General features: G+C 40.3%; 1 protein-coding gene across 1 annotated transcript in view; it reads left to right on the top strand.

Annotated features, from left to right (window-relative positions):
• Positions 1-4254: 4254 nt before the first annotated feature.
• ARHGAP18 (Rho GTPase activating protein 18) overlaps positions 4255-17296 on the top strand; it is a 95538-nt gene continuing 82496 nt past the window's right edge. The window contains exon 1 of the mRNA XM_066315367.1: positions 4255-4430. Coding sequence (XP_066171464.1) covers positions 4387-4430 — 44 coding nt within the window. The 5' untranslated portion in view covers positions 4255-4386. The remainder of the gene's footprint in view (positions 4431-17296) is intronic.

Genomic DNA, 17296 nt, shown 5'->3' with positions numbered 1-17296 from the left:
CACTATGAAAAACCTCCCCAAACCTATTTTAAGTATCTCCATCATCTCCTATATGTTTACAAAATCTGTATACTGTCTGTTTCATCAAACCCTCCAAAACTAAATACACTCTTCTTACAAATCTGATACTGTCAAGAATGCAAAGACAGAAAGGATTAAAGACTAGAAGAAACCACCAACTACTTTAAAATTCCTACTCTCTATGGGGATTTCCAGGTAATTCTTTCTAGATCAACTGAAATAAAATTTACTGTAGCCAGCTTACTTCAAGATGTATATATATATACACACATATATTTAAAAAAATGTAGTGAATATGTGTATATGTATAATTATATGAACCAATAATAGCTTACAAGTACAAACTTCTAATTTATAGCAAACATTTTAATTGTGTCTTTGTGGTACTAAGCTTACTTCTAAGCTGTCCTCAGATCCGAAATACTTCCTGGTGGGCTGGAAACATTTCATGTACTGTGGCTTATTTTTGTTTAAAAGTTTCAGTAGTTTGCATGTTATCTACACAGTGAAATCCTTCATTAGAGTATGTAAGAGAGTAAATTAGGGAGGATTTGACACCCTGGGTATTGGAACTAGTGGTGGCGAAGTTGAATGCCTATAGGTAACAAGGGGAAGGCCAACAAGGCTGACATCCTACTGGGAGTCTGTTATCGTCCACCCAGCCAGGAAGAAGAGGTGGACAACTTATTCTATAAGCAGAAGGAGAATGTTTCAGGATCACCAGCCCTCATTCTTGTAGGTGACTTTAGTACCAGACATCTGCTGGGAACTTAGTACAGCAGAAAAGAGGCAGTCCAGGAAGCTTTTGGAGTGTGAGGAGAACAACTTTTTGTTGCAGCTGGTGAGTGAGCCCACCAGAGGAGGGACTATGTTAGATCTGCTGTCTGCAAATAGAGATGGGCTGATGGCAGATGTGATGGTTGGAGGCCACTTGGGGCACAGTGATCATGAAATTATAGAGTTCGTGTTATTTGGTGGAATCAGGAGGACCATTAGAAAGACTTTTACATTGGACTTCCAGAAGGCAGACTTTGGCCTGTTTAGGAGACTTATTCAGAGAGTTCCTTGGGAAGCAGCCCTCAAAAACAAAGGAGTCCAGGAAAAGTGGATGTGCTTCAAAACAGAGATCTTGAGGGCACAGGAACACTGTCCCTGTGTACCAAAAGATGAGTAAATGAGGCAAATGTCTGTCTTGGATGGGCAAAGAGGTTTTGAAGGAACTTAAAAATAGAAAGAGGATGTATTATCTTTGGAAGGAGGGTCAGGTCTCTCAGGAAGTATTTAAATGGGTTGCTAGGGCATGTAGGAAAAAAAATTAGGGAGGCTAAAGTTCACTTTGAACTTAATTTGGCAGATTCTATAAAGGATAGTAAAAAATGTTTTTACAAATATATTAGTGGTAAAAGGAAGAGTAAGACCAACCTTTGTCCTCTACTGGATGCAGGAGGGAACTTAGTAACTGCAGATGAGGAGAAGACAGAAGTGCTCAACGCCTTCCTTGCCTCAGTCTTCAGTGGGAAGATGGCTTGTCCTCAGGACAACTGTCCTCCTGCGTTGGTAGAGGGTGCCAGGGAGCAGAATGGTCCCCCTGTTATCCAGGAGGAGGCAGTCAGAGAACTGCTGAGCTGCTTGGATGTTCACGGATCTGTCTATGGGCCCAGATGGGATCCATCCCAGGGTGATGAGGGAGCTGACAGATGAGCTTGTGAAGCTGCTCTCCATCATTTCCCAACAGTCCTGGCTCACTGGTGACGTTCCAGATGACTGGAAGCTGGCCAGTGTCACACTTATTCAGAAAAAGGGTAGGAAGGAGGATCCTGGTAATTATAGGCCAGTTAGCCTGATCTCAGTACCCAGTTAGGTAATGGAGCAGTTTATATTGAGTGTCATCATGCAGCTCTTACAGGATGGCCAAGGCTCAGACCCAGGAGCATGGCTTTAGGAGGGGTAGGTGATGTTTGACCAACCTGATCTCCTTTTATGACCAGGTGACCCACCTGGTGGATGCAGGAAAGGCTGTGGATGTTGTCTGTTTGACTTCAGCAAGGCCTTTGACACTGTCTCCCACAGCACACTCCTGGAAAAGCAGCCCAGGGCTTGGACAGGAGCACTCTTTGCTGGGTTAGGAACTGGCTGCATGGCTGGGCCCAGAGAGTGGTGGTGAACAGTGCTGCATCCAGCTGGGGACAGTCACCAGGGGTGTCCCTCAGGGCTCTGTGCTGGGGCCAGCTCTGTTCAATATTGTTATTGGTGACGTGGATGAGGGTATTGAGTCTTTCATTAGTAAATCTGAAGATGACACTTAAGCTGGGAGTGTGTGTTGATCTGTTGGAAGGGAGGAGGGCTCCGCAGACTTGGGACAGTTGGATGGATGGGCAGAGTCCAATAGGATGAAGTTCAATAACTCCATGTGCCAAGTCCTGCATTTTGGCCACAATAACCCCAATGTTACAGGGATGGTGTGGCTGGACAGTGCCCAGGCAGAAAGGGACCTGGGGGTTCTGGTGACAGCAGCTGAACAGGAGCCAGCAATGTGCCCTGGTGGCCAAGAAGGCCAATGGCTCCTGGCCTGGATCAGGAATGCTGTCCAGCAGGAGCAGGGAGGTCATTCTTCCCCTGCACTGGGCACTGGTGAGGCCACACCTCGAGTGCTCTGGCCCCTCAGTTTAGGAAGGACTTTGAGACCCTTGAGCATGTCCAGAGGAGGCACCGAGGCTGGTGAGGGGCTGGGAGCACAAACCCTGTGAGGAACAAGTGAGGGAACTGGGATTGTTTAGCCTGGAGAAAAGGAGATCCAGATGTGACCTTATCATTCTCTACAACTCTCTGAAAGATGGCTGTAGTCAGGTGGAGGTTGGTCTCTTTCTCCAGGCAGCAACTGACAGAACAAGAGGACACAGTCCCAAGCTGTGACAAGGGAAGTACAGGCTGGATGTCAGGAAAAAGTCCTTTATGGAAAGAATGGTAAAGTATTGGAATGGTCTGCCCAGGGAGGTGTGGAGTCACCATCCCTGGATGTGTTTAAAAAAAAATTGGATGTGGCACTCGATGCCATGGTTTAGTTGAGGTGTTAGGGCCTGTGCTGGACTTGATAACTGAAGGTCTCTTCCAACCTATGATTCTGTGATTCTGTAATTTAATCAAGCATTTTGAGTCAGAAAATAGAAAATACAGTTTCCTGTGCAAGTTTTCTTCATAGAAGGTAATGTGTGCATTATGAACATCTTAGAATTACACTTAACAAATACAACTTTTTTAAAAGAGTCTTGTCTTGTTCAGTGCCCATAGTGGATGTACAAAGGGGAGAATAAGGCTGAACGGATACTCTCATTCTGGAGTGCACCAGAAACTAATTAATTAATATTCACATATTTGAAAACATGGACCTATTGTTCTAATCACTTGCTCTGTGATCATTTAGGTTGATCTTCGCAGCATTAAAGACCTCAGAATTTTCTCCTTAACCCAAACCAAACAGATGTAGAAATTACTTGTATGTGGTTTATATGAGGAAGTAATCCACTGTAGAGATGAAATTTCCAAGAGATCCGAGATCCAAGATCCAGCATTGCTTTAAATAGGTAATATCAGTATTTCAGTACCTTTACCCTAACACAAATGATGTTTTATTGCTCCTAGCCTGAATTTGGCTGCCTTCTGCTTCAGTCCTTTTGCTCCTTACGGGTAGATTAAAGAACTATGACCAATCTTTCTGAGCAAACGCTAACACGCCATAATCAAGCCACCTCTCCTTCCCCGTCCTCTGCTGAGCAGTATAGAGCGGAGAAATCGGTCCCTACGGTGAGGCAGGTTGCCCAGGCCAGCAATCACCTCCCTTGCCCCTCGTTTAAGTCTTCCGCACTGAGCAGCGTTTCAGGGAGGCGCCGTGCGGGTCTCAGCCTTACGCTGGGACGGGACTGCCTTCCCCCTGCCGCGAGGGACCCACTCCCGTGTTCCCGCACTCTCCCTCTGCCCCTGGCCCGACCCCCGCTGCCCGTCACGGTGTCCCCGCCGCCGGCAGGGACTCCCCACGCTCCCACTCGCGAAGACGCCCCGGAGTGGCGGCCGAACCTCGGCTCGCAGCGGAGCGGCCCCGGTCCGGAGCAGGGGTCGCGGCCGGGCGGTGCCGCGGGGGCCCGGCCCCGCCTCTGCCCGGGCGGGGCGGCGGCGGCCGAGTGTCCGCAGCGGCGGCGGCGCGGGCGGGGAGGGGACGGCCCAGGGGCGAAGCCGCCGCCCGAGGGGCCGGGAGCGGTAAAGCGGCTGCGAGGAGCCGCTCGCTGGCGGACGAGTCCCCGGGTAGCGGCTCCCTTCTCAGCGCGTGTCCCTCCCGGCCCCGAGGAGCGGCGGGGAAGGTGACCCGGGAAGATGGTGACCGTGGTGACGAAGCTGGTGCACTACCTGCACCTGAGGTAAGGGCGGGCGAGGCCGCGCCGCTCCTGCCGCCGGGCGCGACACCCGGGAAGGAAGCGCGGCGCGGGAGCGGGTGGCGGTGGCGGGGCTGTCACCGCGGGGGGACCGTGTCCCGCCCCGGCCGGCCGCTCCCCGCCGCGCTCCGCTCCGCGCCCCTTCGCCTCCGCCTCTTCCCAGGCGCTCCCCGAAGCGCGTCCTGCGGCACCGCCGGACGGCGAGGCGCGTTTGTGGAAAACGCCCCTTATCAGTCTCAAGTCTGAAAAGTCGGTGTCCTTATAGTATTGTGTAGCGTAATTATAGTAGCATGGATTAGACAAACCGCATATTTAGCTTTTTTTTTCCCTATGCGACTTCTGTCAGGATGCATTACTAAGCCCTTCTTCTCAGTGTCATCTATTCTAATTAGAACTTAGCCGGCAAATACAAATATTTTTGCACTGAGTGGAGGGAAAGCAAAAAAGCGCACACTCTTGGTAATGTTCCACTTGTGTTTTGTTGAATCACTGTTTATTCCCCTATAGATGAACACTTGATGTACATCAAAAGAGTTGATCGAAAACTTAAATAACATGTATTGAGAATAGCAAGCAAAATTAATTTTTGAAGGTAATGATATTTTAGTGTAGCATTTTCTCATAAGGCTGCTCGGAGAGCTGATTTCATTATCTAATTTTTTTCATGTTAGCCAAAGGAATGAGTGGAAAAAAAAGGCAATCAATTGTACTGTAACTTTTTATTGGTTTGATTTAAGGCTTGATTCCTAGAATACCTGCAGTCTGTGGATATTTTTTAACAATTATTAAAATTACAATACTTCGACATGAATTGCATGAGAGAAGTATGTAATATCACCAGTTTTACCTGGGTTTTTTTTTTTTTCACTGATTTAACTGCCACAATTGTTAAAATTATTCTGTAAGTCTGACCAAATTCACAGCTCTTATTTTGTAAATTTATATGGTTTTATACTGTGTTATGTTGCTGGGCAAATAGAGAAGGAAGTCAAGAAGGAAAAAAGTTCCCTGCCAGTTCCTTACTCCTGCCTCTCATCTGTTGTTCTCTTCTAACAGTGATTATTTGTTTAGAGGAATATTCTTGCTGGTTTTGAACCAGAGCTTCATAAAGCTCTATTTGCTTTATAAACATCAGACTAAAAAAAATCTCAGCATCAAAGACTTTCTAATATAAAGGGAATTAGGAAATAGCAATTAGTGCAGACAGCTGAATGAATGCAGCAAAGCAAAAAAGTTATGTTCTTTACCCAGTGACAGCCTGATCACTCAAGTATTTTGTAGATATCATGAGAAAAGATGCAAAACGGCTGACAAGTTCAATAAACTTTAAGGATGCTCTTCTCATGCTGGATGAGCATAAAAGCATTGAGAAGGAGTGAAAAGCATATCTGAAAGTTTAAGAAATGCCTGGTTAGTGCCCTGGTTAGTCTGGCCGAAGGCAGAATTGGAGTCATTAAGTACTGGGTGAAAGAAGTCAATGAAATTAGGGAAGATGTTAAGAAGTCAATCAATTTTCTTTTATTTGAGAAGTAGAGCTGTTGGAGATATGGCTGAAAAGGAATGCAGTAAGTGCAACATTTAAAAAACTGCAGATTATTAGTCCTAAATGAACATGAGTAAGGATAAATTTCCATTTGTCAGTGCTAAACAAGAGGACAGATACTTCACTGAGTATTGCTGGAGTGGTAAATAGTGGAAGTATCTGTCAGGATATAAATGAGGATATAAACTGGGCAGCCCAAACAATTACTATAACCAGAACCTTAAAGAATAGTAACTATGCTCTTAATTCAGGTCTTACTGATAAGTAGATAGTTAATTCAAAGCACTTTAGGACTTGCACAGTTAGCAGAAATGTGGACTTCATAGGAACCGGTCTTTGAATTTGACACCTTGCAAAACACAGGATGCTGAAACTACAGGAATAATACTGAAACCTTGGGCACTATACATCTGTTCCAAAAAGTCCCCTTTCTGAAAATTAGAAGTATATACACTGAAATGCAACACTTATGATGCTAGAAGAAATCATGTAGCAATATTTGGTCTCTTATACTTACCTCAGCTAATTAACTCTCATACAGCATAGTTCTGTACCATTTAAAGTCCATTCTGCTGAGTCATAAACTTCTGATTAGTTTCAGTCAGAGAAAGAGCAGGCTCACTGAATGGGAATGGATCAGCCAAGAAACTAATTGTAAAAATACTAAATTAGGTTCTCAGCAAGGCGAGATGCTTTCATATAAATATACATAATGTAATCATCTATGTATAAGTAAAGATTATGCACCAAGTGAGAGCAAAGCAGTGCACAAAAAAAAAAAAAAAAGAAAAAAAAAAAAAAGAAAAAAAAAAAGAAATGAGCAGTGATTCTTGAGAACAACAAACAAAGGAGATGGCAGCAGATAGAGCAGTTCACAATGACAACACCAGGCAACACAAGCAAACTGAAGACAAAGATGTAGACTTATGAATGTAAGACATTCATGAGGAGAGTGAACATTTGATGCTACCAAGGAGATTTCCACAGTAAATTGTATTGCAGAAATTCAAACTGAAGCATGGCTGGCGTAGTTCATTTAAGGAAGTGCAAATTCTAAAGCTACACATGTGGAAAAGCACTGTCCCAGGCTTGAAATGCTATTTTGGAAGTTCAATTTCTTGTATCAATTAATTATTAGTTTTCACAACCTGTCTCTGAAAGTAGTCACATGAAATACAATAAGATTTTTAGTTGAAGCAACAACTAACAAGCCAATTTTGGAGCTGTCATGAGATCCCTGCTTTTTCATATGAAATTTTTGAATCGTTAAAAAGTTGTCTAGCAAATAAACTTCTGCTGACACTGTCAGCTACATCTTACTTCATAGTTACATCTTACTTCATCCCTCTGATTCCAACACCTTTACACTCACCAAAAGATCCCACTTAGGTTGTGCAGCTTTGGAACGTGTGTGAACTTAACAATCTACTTCTTAAGAATGCATGGTTTGGGTCAGCATGGTTTAACATGTGGCTGATGAACTGAATTCTGCCTGAGCAATATTCCTGACTAGCCTGGCACATTTTTCTTAATGGTACTTTGGTTCAAGAAGTTTGGACAAGACACTGCACTGATGCTACTCCAACACCTCAGCATGTGGTTCATGGTTATCTTGAGGAAGGAACATCTTTCCTTATCCTCCCTCCTGAAAGGATGAAGAAGCAGAGGAAGGAACATGGCTACCTCGTGCTTAGAGGTCCAGCAGAGGATGAAGTTTCTCTTACAAAAACACACAGTCTGGACCTCTTGGTTCAGCATCCCTGGCTACCATACTAGGGCAAAGTGTTTCCCTGTGAAAATTTTTCAGAAGTTTCAAGTTTCTCTTAGAGCATCCCAGGGAACTATGATGGTTTCTGGGCTTGGTACTAGTATGGCCATTTCTGATGGCCAACTAAAGGACACAAGGTTCTGCTGAGTGTTGCAGGTGAAGTTACAGAGCACAGGAATTATTTTATGGCTTCTTATGCTCTTGCAGTAGCATACAAATGGTCTGCATTGACCATTGGTAGGTCTTTTATCAGCCCCTCCTCTCCCCTCAAGCCAAAGGTATACTTGTGAATGATTTTATTTGATTTGTAAAAGTATACAATAAAACAATTTTCATATTGGGACACACGTATCTGAGGTGATGTCGTCGACTTCTGAAGTTCTTGAATTCATTTTCTTTTAGAAGCTTAATCTGTCCTTAAAGTAATTTTTTTTTTAATAGCTAATGTAGACACTCTCTACAATTCCTTATACCCTTGTGTAGGAACACAAGATATAAGAGTGCCAGCTTGAAAAGAACTTTCTATCTCTCTGAGTGCTATCTTATAGAAGAGCTACTGTCTTTAATCCACTTCATAAACATACCAAGCTTTTCTAAAGGTTAGGCTGTTTGTCCTTCTTGATGCGTGTGCTGGAACCATGCTCCTCTTGAAATTTAGAAGTTAATTTCTAATTTTCTACCTACAGTTGCCAGTGGAAAGTTTCTACATATTTGTTCTGTATTGGCATTGTCCATGAAATGAAATTGATTTTCCCACCCAAGATACGGGTACTCAAGTTCATGGGTACCCAAGTTCATGGGTACTCACAAACAGGAATTTTACTGTTGCTTCTTAGCTGCCCATGCTGAGTAGACTCTGCTCTTTTCCATGGGATTGTCCACATTTGACCACATCTTTTTCGATCATAAGTGATTGGAAGTACTATAATTTTACTTAATGTATGACCAGTGCCTGTGATAATAAAAGTCTGCTATCTAACTTGATATAGCTAGATGTACACAGAACTGCCCATACCTTTTTGTTGCTGTACAACACTGTGTTTGATGGTTGCCTTATGACCAATTACTATCTGTCGTTTGAAGCTGATGACACCCCTGGCTCATAGGATAAACTGTAGTTATTTAGTCTATAAATTAATGCACTTGTCTATGATTTTTTAATTTTTTCAGTTCTTTCATTAATCTGTTTTCCTGTATAATATCCTGGTCTTTCTCTAAATTTATATCTTTAATTTTATAATATCAGTAAATTTCACATTCTTCTTTCTGTGCCAAAATTATGAATGAAAATATCAAATAATAGGATCATTAGTAGGAGGGAACCCAAAGAAATTTTAATAGGAAGACTTCCCCAATTCATTGGTTTGTCTTTTATTGTAATGTACTGCTGTCTCTTTTCAGATAAGCCTTTCCCTCATTTACAAACTTGCACTGTTCTCACTTTCCTATTTGTTTAGTTCTGTATGTAGTTATAGTCCTTTTGTGTTCCAGTATCAAATGCAATCTTGAAGGCCATATAGGATAGGTCTCCTGCAGCCCCTGCTCCTTAATACAAGTTATTTTATTACTAAAATCTGTATTTACCTTGGTAAAGAATGCCTTGTATTTTATTCCAGTTTTCCATTTACTACTGCGTCTCAAAATATGGTTCCTTTGACACTCTTAAAAAAGACTTATACACTGTCAAGCTCAGAGTAACAGGTGTAAAGTTGCCAGTTTTTCAGATTTTCTCTTCCTGAATTATATTTGTTATGTTATGTTGACATTCTCTGATAACATGGCATCACTTGAGATAATAGATTGTTGTAATCACTTACTATTGAATTCTTAGGGAAAATATTTCAGTATCTGGGACAGATGATTATCTGTTCTGCCTGCCTTAATTTTACCAAACCTTAAAAACTTTGCTTCTCACTTGAATACAGTATAGTTATCCACAGCTTTTCAGGACTAGTCTGGCTTTTGCTGTCATTATCCTGACAGAATATTGTTGAATTGGGAAGTTTTGGGATGGTCATGCCAACATCATCTTTGATCTCAGCTTCGTTTTCACTGTGCAGCAACTTCATTGCCATTTAATTTTCATTCTTTTTCTCTGCACTGTCAAAGAATACTACATGTAATTTAATTTATATTGTTAAGTGTCAAGACCTGTCAACTGTCAGGAGCCTGCTTCACTTTTGGCAATTTTTACTTTATCCCTACATTTTTGACTTTTAAGACAGAGTTTTCTTGCCATGCCCTGCCACTCCTCCTTCCCTGCTCCTTTCTTGTAGTCTTTTTTATACAGTGTTTAGATAAATCCATTTATTTTCTCAACTGAAGATGCTGCACACTTGTCAGTGATCTTTGTGGAACTCCCAAACCTTTTCCTTCAGAAGATATTGAACAACTGAGAAACCTGTGGTGAGGCTGTGGAACAGAGTACTCAAGGTCTTTAGGCTTGGGAATCATCTGTGTGTAAGCCTGAACTCTTATTTTTATTTAAAACTGACGTGCAAAGAAAAAAACATGCACTAAGCAAAATGCTGTTAGTAACTACATGCTATTTAAAGTTGTCAATTCAGCTCATTTTAACTAAATAGGATTAAAAAATGATTGTATTTCCAGCTCTGCAAAGAAGCTACCCTCTTCCATCAGCACTTTTGGCTCAAGAAAAGGATATTTGTTCATCACTGCTTTGAAACTGCTTAAACTGCTTTCTGACCAATCTATGATAAGTGACAGAAAAATTCGCAGAGTGAATTAAAAGCTTCAGCCTAGCAATTTTCCCTCCAATGAACTTAATTAGACCTTTGACTAAGAGCATCATTGATGTTTTGTTATAATTTCTCACCATTCTGCTCCATGGGATACCTCCTGGAAACCATACAAAGGCAGGAGGATTATCAGAGCCCAAGTAAGATGCCCTGGGACACTCTCCATTTCAGCTTCTCACCAAGAGACCCCTGTACTGTTTGGAGGTGGAAGGTGATGTTTGCCACCAAGGAGGAGGATGCTGTGTAGATATTTCCCAGACAGCAATCTCCTCTCTCTGATACTACCTGTCAAACCAGGCATGACCTTGGCTGGGTAGCCCATGTGGTGGCTTTTCCAGCACTGGAAAGGAGATGGCTGCGGAAACTGTGAGCTTGTTTTCCTCATTCTCTTAGGGAGTACAACAGTGTGTGTGGGGCATACACATACACCTTCATTCTTTCACTCTTCCTGCTCAGACACTTATTTCCTTCAGTCCTTCCTGACGTATCATCTCAGCAAAATGGACTGCAGTAAGAATTGAAAAGCCTAATATTACCTTTTTTTTTCCCTGCAAAAGTGATCAACAGAATCAATGGATACTTGATTTCTATCATGTAATAAGTATAATTTTTATCAGCCTCCTTCCTCCATTGTACTTTCAAAACTTCCTTCATAATCCCTGGATTAAAAAGAAAGAAGCCAGTGTGGCCATCAGAGTCCATCAGCTTGGAGGGAAGGGTGGCATCTCTTCAATAAATTTTTCCTTCTGTATCACGAAGATCAAAATAAAAAACGGTGCCGTATAAAGATTTGAGATGTCAGAGATTTAAAGCAGGAGCAGTGATAATTAATAGAAAGTCAAGAAAATAATATAGACATTTTACTTTCTAGAAGCCAGCATCCCAGAAAGAGCTCTTAGGCACTATGTGTCCCACTGAGCTGCAGAAATTTGAAAAGTTACCTGATGGAGGAATTAGAAATCAAGATATTTTGTGATCTTACTGATATGTAAGTCAAGCAATGTCATGGCAAGAACTTGGTGACTTTGAGAAAAACTGTATATAGTTGCATTTGCAAAAAATATTCTTCTTAGAGAGCATAGTAACAGATAGTGACAGCAAAGAAATGCATGCCAATGCCATTAAAAATGCCCACCTAGATTAAAAAGCGGAATATGAGAAAAAGCAATAAAAGGGTCAAGAATGACATTTGGAGGCAAACTCAACACAAAGATGTCCAGCAGAAATGAAGTAGTCATAGGTATTCAAAATATTTATTTTAAGAACAGAAATGCTAATACTTCATGTCTGCTGAAAGTCAAGAGAAATATGATTTATAGAGCGAAAGATTCTGTTTGTTTCTTCCTTGCATCAAGTCTGGACAAAGATATTTTTTCTTATTGTATTTGATTCTGCTCTCAAAGTTGGAATGTCTGTAGGTAGTGAAGTGGTGATCCTCATGCTTGTAGCAAGGGCATGTATTGACATCAAGGACTTTATAATAATTCCTGAGACAAAATCAAATGGCCTAGGGATTTACACAAAGTATTGAGGGCCAGACCTACATTCTCTTGTTTACAGGTATCTTTACCTTCATTTCCTTTCTGCAGAACTGACATTTCCTCTGGCAAAAATGACAGAATCCCTCTCCCTCCCTTCAGCAGCAAACCAACTCCTATAGTCCAGTCTATAATGCTATCAAATTTTTAAAGTTTTCTCCATATCCCAGGTTTGGGGGCACTGCAGCAAAAGGTAGGTGCAAGAGGAGAACTGATCTATCATGTATTGTTCCTGAAGGAAATTTTAATTCTGTAAAAAGAATTTTAGTCCTCTCTTTTAGTCCTCTTCCCAGCTGGGAAACATATGGCCCTGCATTCGGTGGCCAGCACTAGCAAGAGATTAACATTTCCCATAAATGCTACATTTTGCTATTATGACAGTAAATGCTATTAGACCTGGGCATAATGAGACAAGAGATTTCACAGCCACAGAAAAGCACATATTCTCTATGAATTAGGGACATGCTATTGATATGTAATTAAAAATATAGGATAGAACGGTTTATATCTCCAATAATCTTTAAAGGCTACCATCTGCCTCTAAACAAACTTAAGAAGGAAACTTAATTTAGATAAAAACCTCCTTGGGTAGTTAATTCAGTTAAGGGATAAATTTCTAATAAAATTGAAGGATTGGGCTGTGTGATAATCCTTTGAACTACCTGCAGCAGCAAATATCATCCTTAGCTTTTCTTCCCCACCATGCCACACTGGCTCTCAGCTTTCTGGTAAGCGAGGTAAAGGTGATTTACCCGGTAAGATATATTAAAAAAAATTTAAAACTACTGTTTTACAACTACTGTTGTAATATTAATAAGAGCAGTAAAACTCATCAAAATATAGATGATAATAATAAAAGAACATTAAAATATGTAGTAGTGATATGAGGTAACTAGATGTTTTTAAGATTCATTTAAAAATAAGAATTATGAATGCATGCTTGTGTATGTGTACTCACTAGAAATGGGATCAACAAAGGCCTTCAGTGTTATGGGACAGACAGACATGAAATGAAGACATAACAGAGGTGTTTAAGTAAATATCACTTTGAAATGTCTTAGCCTTTCAGAACTCTGTTTCTGCTCCTAAACAAAAGCAGTTTCCATGCAGTGAGCTGCCTGGTATTTACTGACTCCCCCTGCACTCTGTGCCCTTAGCAATTTCCCTTGAACTCTCTCACACAGCAGAGTATAAGGTCCAGATCAATTTGATAAATAGGAAATTATAATGAGCTGTTTACAATAGATTTAAGTGTGGTACAGGATGTTATTTTTTTTCAAGGTGTCTTGAGAGCTAATGTAGAGAAAGCTTATTCTTTAATGTTTAAATGTTCTAGGCTTCATGGTGTTGTCAATTTAATGGTTTAGATCAGATTTGTAAATCCTTCATGACATTTTTATTAAAGGAAATACTACTTCATCTACTATGCTGCTAACAAGAGCATTTAGTTTCCTTAGGTAAGTGAGAAGTTCAGACCAGTGTCAGAGCTTAGCTACATTAGCCATTTGTGGTGAAAGAAAAGCCTCTATTAATGCTTATGCACTAGGATTAAGATGACTTGAATGCTGTAATCCTTCCTGTTTGACTACTGGCATCATGCTGCCATCTGACAACAGCTGTTTCCTTCTTAATCTGAGGAAAAAAAAAAAAAAAAAGGTGGTAGATTGTTACTTGCACCCTTACAAGCTCAGTCGTTCCATTTTTTTTGTTTTAGTAAATATGAACAGTGTTTCATAGTAAAACCTCTTTTAGTGTGTCCATGTGTTACATACAGTATAGTCTTGTTCATTTTTGTCCTCTGCTTTAGTAAGTACCCAAAGAGCCTACAGACATTGTTCTGCACCAGCATTTTATTTTTAGTTCTATAGTTAGGAACAGCAGGATCCAAAACTTATCATGAGGAAAAACCCCAGGCATTTGGGGCTCATAAGAAAAATGAGTAAGTATTGCATGTCATGACACTTTGTAATCACCACTCTTGGCAGAAGGCCAAGCACGGAGCTCCTAGATTCTTTTGAAGCTGCTGGAGCTGGTCCTGCCTTGGAACTGGGTATCAGGCTGACTTTTCTGCATTTCTGGACAGCTGCTACTTTCAAGACACAAAAATACATTTGCCTCACCTATTCCTTGAGCTTCAAATTATGGGGGTACTTAGGTGAATCTTGGCGTTCCAAAACTCGTCCATGAAAATCTGATTTGAGCACTGCTGGGTCACTGTCCCATTATAGGTGCTGGTTTGACTAACAGCTACTGGTATGCTAACATATATTGAATATGTCTGGTATTTGACATAAAAGCTTGCCAAATGAAAAAGTACTCCTTGAAAGCAGAAAACTGAGCATTTGTATGTATATTTTTTTAATACAAAAATCTCCTTTTGAGTTGGTGATGCACAGAATAGTGACCATTGTTGATTGTGAAGCTGGAGAGTTATCTGAAGTTCCTGTCATTTATGTGTGTTTTCTGAGTTTGGCTTGGGAAAACAATGGAATTCAGTCATGGATAAAGAGGAGGAAAAAAAGAGTCGCATTAAAAATCAAGCAAATAATTCTGTACCTTTCAAGATGATAAACTTTATTATGATCTCAGGTGAAATCCTTCGAATAGAAAACACAGATGTCGGTATTTAAAAGAACAATGGAAGCTACAGAAGGCAGCTGGTTTGCACCCACCATTACCCAGCACTGTGTGTATATATGCTGTAGATCACTTAAAGGGTACAAATCTCTCTAATACACAGGAGAAGGGGAAAGGATTATATGAATGTCAGATTAGTAACTATTTTGCTTTGATAATTCTAATTACTGATGGCAGAAATACTTAAAATCATCTCAGAATGTCCAGCAGCAGAAATCTCAGATTCTGGGGAAAATGGATTTACATCCAAAGTCTCCTAAAATGCACCTTCTCTAGCCCATTAGCTGCTGAGGGAAGTGAAAGCAAAGCTGCTCTCTATTTTGCAGAACATAAAATATTTGGAATAGCAGGATAGAAAGGAAAAATGGTCCTACTTCCTATCCGATACGCACTCTGAGAACCAAAATTCTTTAATGTTTGCTGTTGATGGTCCCTTAGGCTGGAACACCCACCCCATGAACTGGTTGTACAGAGACTGAACTTATCATTCATTTCTGGAATCATGCTCTGCAGCTGGTGCAACTATTAGTTTTGTAATTCAGAAGATGTTTGAACCTACTTTTGTTCTAGCTAAGAGCCATGCTGAGATTGTTAACTTAGCAAATCACTTAATTCTGCAGTTCTCTTTTGTGTTAGCTACTTCCAGTAATGAGATTTTGCATGCAAATATAAATAGTTCGAGCAAAATAAAAAAACTCTAGGCCCTAATAGATAAAATTAAATATTGCAGGTATTTTCATGACACTGCAGAATGTATGAATAGTGATGAAGTGTTTAGGAATTAAATGGAAGGAAACAAAATATGGAATTCTGTGCTAATAATAAAGATCTGCTGTGTAAACTGTATTTAAAGCCATCTTTAAACAGATGAGTTCTTACGAGTATTCTCAAGGGGATTTGTTTTATTTGCTCCATCTATCTTGGTTCAATCTGAAGTATTTAAAGTTTATTTAAAATTCATTCTTAGGTTTCAATCCTACTGACTCAAACATAACACCAAAACCAAACAATCAGCAGCACAGTCTTTGGGCATCAGTATGAGCTGGTTTATGAGCTCTGGTGATGCCTGTGAATGTAATTTTTCAAAGGACATAGGACCTGATACTATATACTGAGAGAACAGATCTCTTTTTTTTTAGGAGGTCTTCCAATCCAGAGGTGTTCTATTTTTACTTTTGCTGTAGGAAAATGCATTTGACAGGTTTTATTCATTACTCAAAATATCCCTCAGAAATTGAGAGTGATGCAGATGTCTTTCTATTTGTCCACTGACATTATTGATATTTACATTTTCAATCAGGGCGTAAACACAACAGTTTCACTGACTAAAGTGCACAGTTAAAATTTAAATGCATGTTTATTTTGTGAATACATAATTCACTAAATTAAGATAACGCTGAGCATCCACTATGAGCAGGGAACATGGCTTGCAATTTAGAAAGGGGCCTGTGTTCTGCAGATAAGTACACTGTCAGTGTTACTCTGTGTTTAAAATGTTTCAGCTACAGGGTTTAGAGCTGAAGAATTGCTTCATTTCTGCAAAGCTGGAGCAGGCCAACCTGTACATCACAAGATCCATGGTTGGGAATGAGTTCCTGAGAATTATTTGAGACAATTGCATGTTAAATGTGATCCAGATTTCCTTGAAAGGTAATGGTTTTAAATCTAATCAGGAAATTGTACCCTCAGAAAGTTCAATAAATTCAATTGTAAATTAAATAGGATGTGTTACTTTTTTAACTAATAGGATATTATTTAAAAAATGCAGTATAATAAAGATACTTTTTTCTAGTGTCTAGTAAATTTTTATTACTGAATAATAATTTCTATTTTTTGTCATTCACATGCATTTCCATTACTTTGTTTTTGCAAGGAACAAGAACTATTTTAAATTACGGCCTATTTGAGCATACAAGTAGCTCAACAGGTTTGGACAGAAAGTCCATCTTCTCTGGTATCCTACTTGTTTAAAAGACACCCATAGAAGAGTTTTAAAGAAGGGGCAATATTCCCAATGCTTTCCCCAGCTTGCAGCCATATGCTGCCAGGCAGTTCCTGAGCCAGCTGTTCTTTCTGTGTATTTAGCAATAGATATATTTTCCGCAGACATGTCCGGTCTTGCCGAGAACCTGTGTAAGATTTTAGCTTCACCAGCATCCTGTGGCAAGCAATAACCCTGTGTAATGACACATCATGTGAAATGCCACCCCCTTCAGTTTGTTTTGAATCAGTTTCTTCATTGTAGTTACTGTTAATTCCCCTAGTGCTGCTGCTGGAACAGACAGCGAATGATCCATTGATACAACTTTTTTTCTCCTTTGAAATTTGTATCTCAGCAATTTAGTTCCCCATCTTCACCTGTAGACCACCTTCTCTGTTCTCTATGAGTGTTTGGTAGCTATTAAACATTGACCCTGTGGTTACAGTAGCCTGCAGTCAAATAACTAGGATTACTTCTATGAGCAAGGCATATTCAACTAAGTCCTGAATTAGAAATGGTATTTCTAATAGTTATAATATTTTCTAGTTTAAATCTGAAAATTGTTTAAACATAAACATAGCTTCCATTATATCTGGTGTTTGGATGTTTGGGACAATCAGCCTCC

The sequence above is a fragment of the Sylvia atricapilla genome, chromosome 3, assembly GCF_009819655.1.
Source record: "Sylvia atricapilla isolate bSylAtr1 chromosome 3, bSylAtr1.pri, whole genome shotgun sequence".
NCBI classification, from domain to species: domain Eukaryota; kingdom Metazoa; phylum Chordata; class Aves; order Passeriformes; family Sylviidae; genus Sylvia; species Sylvia atricapilla.
Note: the sequence above shows the minus strand (reverse complement) of the source record. Positions and strands in the feature narration are given on the sequence as shown.